At 45.5% G+C, this 3,611-nt stretch overlaps 1 protein-coding gene across 1 annotated transcript; it reads left to right on the top strand.

Moving 5' to 3' along the window:
* Nucleotides 1–1,445: 1,445 nt before the first annotated feature.
* LOC141816446 (polygalacturonase At1g48100-like) lies at nt 1,446–1,884 on the top strand (the record flags this gene model as incomplete). Its single annotated transcript, XM_074704229.1, has 1 exon — nt 1,446–1,884. A coding segment is annotated over exon 1 (439 nt), but the record flags the coding sequence as incomplete, so codon positions are not given.
* Between the last annotated feature and the right edge of the window lie 1,727 nt (nt 1,885–3,611).

Genomic DNA, 3,611 nt, shown 5'->3' with positions numbered 1-3,611 from the left:
GTATCAATTGCTCTATTTGTACCCATCCATAACGTTGAGATGGGCATTTGTAACCAAATAAATGGGTTGGGTACCCATTGAAACTCAACCTGAATACTAACATGCACTCAAGGAAAAATGAAAAGTATGTATTTCATCAATTAAATATCTTTGAATACCACTATTGAAGTCTTTAAACCTAAATCCATCCTATACCTGTCGCTAGCATCTGCCATTTTATCAAAATCTGTCCTAAACCTGTTTGAGGGTATCAAACCAATTTAAACGAGTGTCATCCCGTTTTGGCTTTCTTTTCCCCTCTAAATATCTTTGCAACCATATTATTCTCCAACCTGATGTGGAAAGCTTAACAATTTGGTTACTTAAATGTTTGCAATATTTATCTCTCTTTGGTTTTATTTAGCTAAATTATCCCATGTTGTTCCTCAGCATGCAGTATGTTTAACAAACTCTTAGTTATAATGCAGGTGGCACTGGATTTGATCCTCCAAGGTGGTTTGACGAGGAAAAGCCACATGAGAAACCTTAAGGTAATTGCTGAAAAAGAGTGCTTGCATCTTTATCTTTTGTTTCATCATCATTATCATGTTTGTCCTGACCATTTAAAATTAGCTATATGAAGATTATCCTTTTAGGCTTTTAGTCCACCCCACCTAGTGGGATAAAATTTGGTTGTTGCTGTTGTACATGAAGATTATCTTTTCATTGGGCTTTTCGGAAGGCAATTAAATTATTTTTATTTATTTCTCCATCTACTAGTTACACCTTCCACTTTAATGATTTTTTTCCCCATAGAATCTATTAAGAACATATGTCTATATAATATCAATTTATTTCCTTTCATCTTATCATCTATTGAGCTACTTCTAATTGCTTTTGAACATGTCATGAATGCAATTCAAAATTCTAAACATTAATGCCCAGTTTACTTGGAGGTGCGGAAAAGAAAAACCGCGGAAAGATTTCCTTTGCATGCATGCATCCCTCGTTTACCTCTCGAAGTTTTTAGGAAGGAAAGGAAATTTCATCCGTCGGATCAATTTTTCTCCAAAATCTGTCACCCCGAAATCGGGCGGAACGCGGACGGACGGACGAAAAATAAAAAAAAATCTCGCCGATTTCTTCTCTTCTTCTCCTCTATCGCCGGCGCACCCCTCCCACCAGCTTCGTCTTCGACCGCTGCGCCGTGACCGGCAGTGACGACTACCTCGCGCTCTTCTGGGCCAAGCCGGCAGTCCACAGAGTGTACCTCGACCGCTGCCTGATTCGGCGACTTCGCGCTGGCGACGCACCACGGCGAGTTCGGGAACTCCGGCGAGGGGGCAAATGCGACCGGGAGAGTGGCCTGAAACGCGGTGATCCGGAACTCGGACAACGGGGTGCGAATCAAGACTTGGCAAGGGGGAATGGGGGCGGTGTCGGGGATCACCTTCGACACGGTGTACATGGAGAACGTGAGGAACTGCATCATCATCGACCAGTACTACTGCTCCAACAAGGGGGTATGCGCGAACCAGAGCTCGGCGGTGTACGTCTCCGGCGTGGCGTACTGCAACATCAAGGGGATGTACGACGTCCGAAGCCCGCCGGTGCACTTCGCCTGCAGCAACACGCTGCCCTGCACCAACATCACGATGGTGGAGGTGGAGCTGCTGCCGCACGAGGGGGAGCTCGTCGACGACCCCTTCTGCTGGAACGCCTACGGCGCGATGCAGACTGCCACCATCCCGCCGATCGACTGCCTCCAGGCCTCCGCCTCCGCTTCTCTTCTTCGTCACCTCCGCCTCCGCTGCTCGTCGCCTCCGCCTACGCCTCCGCCTTTCTTCTTCTCTCCCTCCTCGTCGCCTCCTGCGGAACGCAAATCCTCCGTTTACTCTTCCTGCGGTGAGGGATTTCCTTTCTCCTCCCCAGGGATTTATTTTCCCCAGGGATTCCTTTCTTTTCTTCATCCGTTTCCTGAAGTAAACATAGCATAACATTAAAACTATTGCACTGCAAATTTGGACGTTATCTGAATCTTTGTCCTAGCACTCACTCTAATTTTAGTGGCTTTTTATTCTTCATTTAGATTATCTTCTCCCTGTATGAGTCTTCAGTCTCGAACTAGATGAAAAAGAAAAAAAAAAGGTTTATCATTGTACAGTGTTATAGGTCATTCATATTGGAACAAACTTCTATGAAATTTCTGTGTTGCTGGTGGTGTTTGTAAAACAATTGATACTTGAATATATTGTAGAAACTGATACTGAAGAGGTAGAACTGTTGAATATTGTAGAAACTGATACCGAAGAAGGTTTGGCCAAACATTTGCTGCAATGAAATCTTTCAAAATATAATTATGTATACTTACATCAAACACCCAAATTCATACCCACAAATTGCGGATTGCCATTTGTTGAGTCCAATCCATCCCGGGCTCGTTTTGCCAATCTCAATTATGTGACACCGGGAAGGATACAAATCCTTATTTTGATCTTAATATTTCACCATCTATATCTATAAATAGAGCAATATAATGAATGTTCTTAAAATCTATATTCTTTTATGCTTTATATTTCTTCCCAATTCAATTTCAGGAAAGGAAGTAGATTCTAACATTAAAATCAACATAGCTCTACTTCAGTTCTTTAATGGCCGTAGTCGAGAAGTTTTTATCTGATTTCTATTTAACTCATCTCTATTTAATTTCATCCACAACAGGGATTTTCCTGTTAATCTATATAATGGTTACATTATGAAGCCCATTTATATTATAAAATTATAAACTATATATATTATATATATATATATATATATATATATATATAGATTTGATATACTGCGCGACGAAAAAAACGCGACCCCGTGCGCGATCGATCCACGCCGTCTACGCCCGATCGCGATCAACCGCAGCCGTTCAAAAATCGCGATTGCACAGTGTTTCTCCTCGGACGTTCGTCGCTTCCCGGCGTCCGTTCATCGCCGTCCGACCACCGATTGCCGCCGGACCGGACCTGTTGGAACCGCAACTCACCGGCGGTCCGGCGGGTGCCGGAGTCCGGCCCCGATTCGGTCGAAATCCGGTCGGATTCCGGCGAAATCGGCCACCAGCGCGTCTGCTGTGTTTCGGTCGGAATTCCGGTCGGATTCCAGCCCAATCCGGCCGGAATCCGGTGCCGATGTGTGCGCCGTCAAGTTGCGCTTCCAACGAGACCGAGATGGTGGCCGGCAGTGACCGGACGGCGAAGAACGGCGGCGATGAACGCGGGGAGGTCGGGCGGTCGCGTACGGGAGTCGGGTTTTTTCGTCGTGCGGGATATCAGACCTGTATATATATATATATATATATATATATATATATATATATATATATATATATATATATATATATATATATGATATACTGCGCGACGGTATCCTGCCCGACTCGTGCGCGATCGATCCCCGCCGTCCACGGCCGAATCGCGTGAAATCGCAGCCGTCCGTTTATCGCGATTGCACGAGTGTTTCTCCTCGGACCTTCGCCGCTTCTTCACCACTGTTCACTGCCGTCCGGTCACCTCCGGCCGTCGGACCGGGCCCGTTGGAACCGCAACTCGACGGCGGTCCGGAGGTGGCCGGAGTCCGGCCTC

This window comes from Curcuma longa, unplaced genomic scaffold, assembly GCF_044706935.1.
Source record: "Curcuma longa cultivar G26 ecotype Majalengka, Jawa Barat unplaced genomic scaffold, ITB_CL_G26_1.1 contig_16669, whole genome shotgun sequence".
NCBI classification, from domain to species: Eukaryota; Viridiplantae; Streptophyta; class Magnoliopsida; order Zingiberales; family Zingiberaceae; genus Curcuma; species Curcuma longa.
This window is presented reverse-complemented; position numbering and strand designations above follow the sequence as displayed.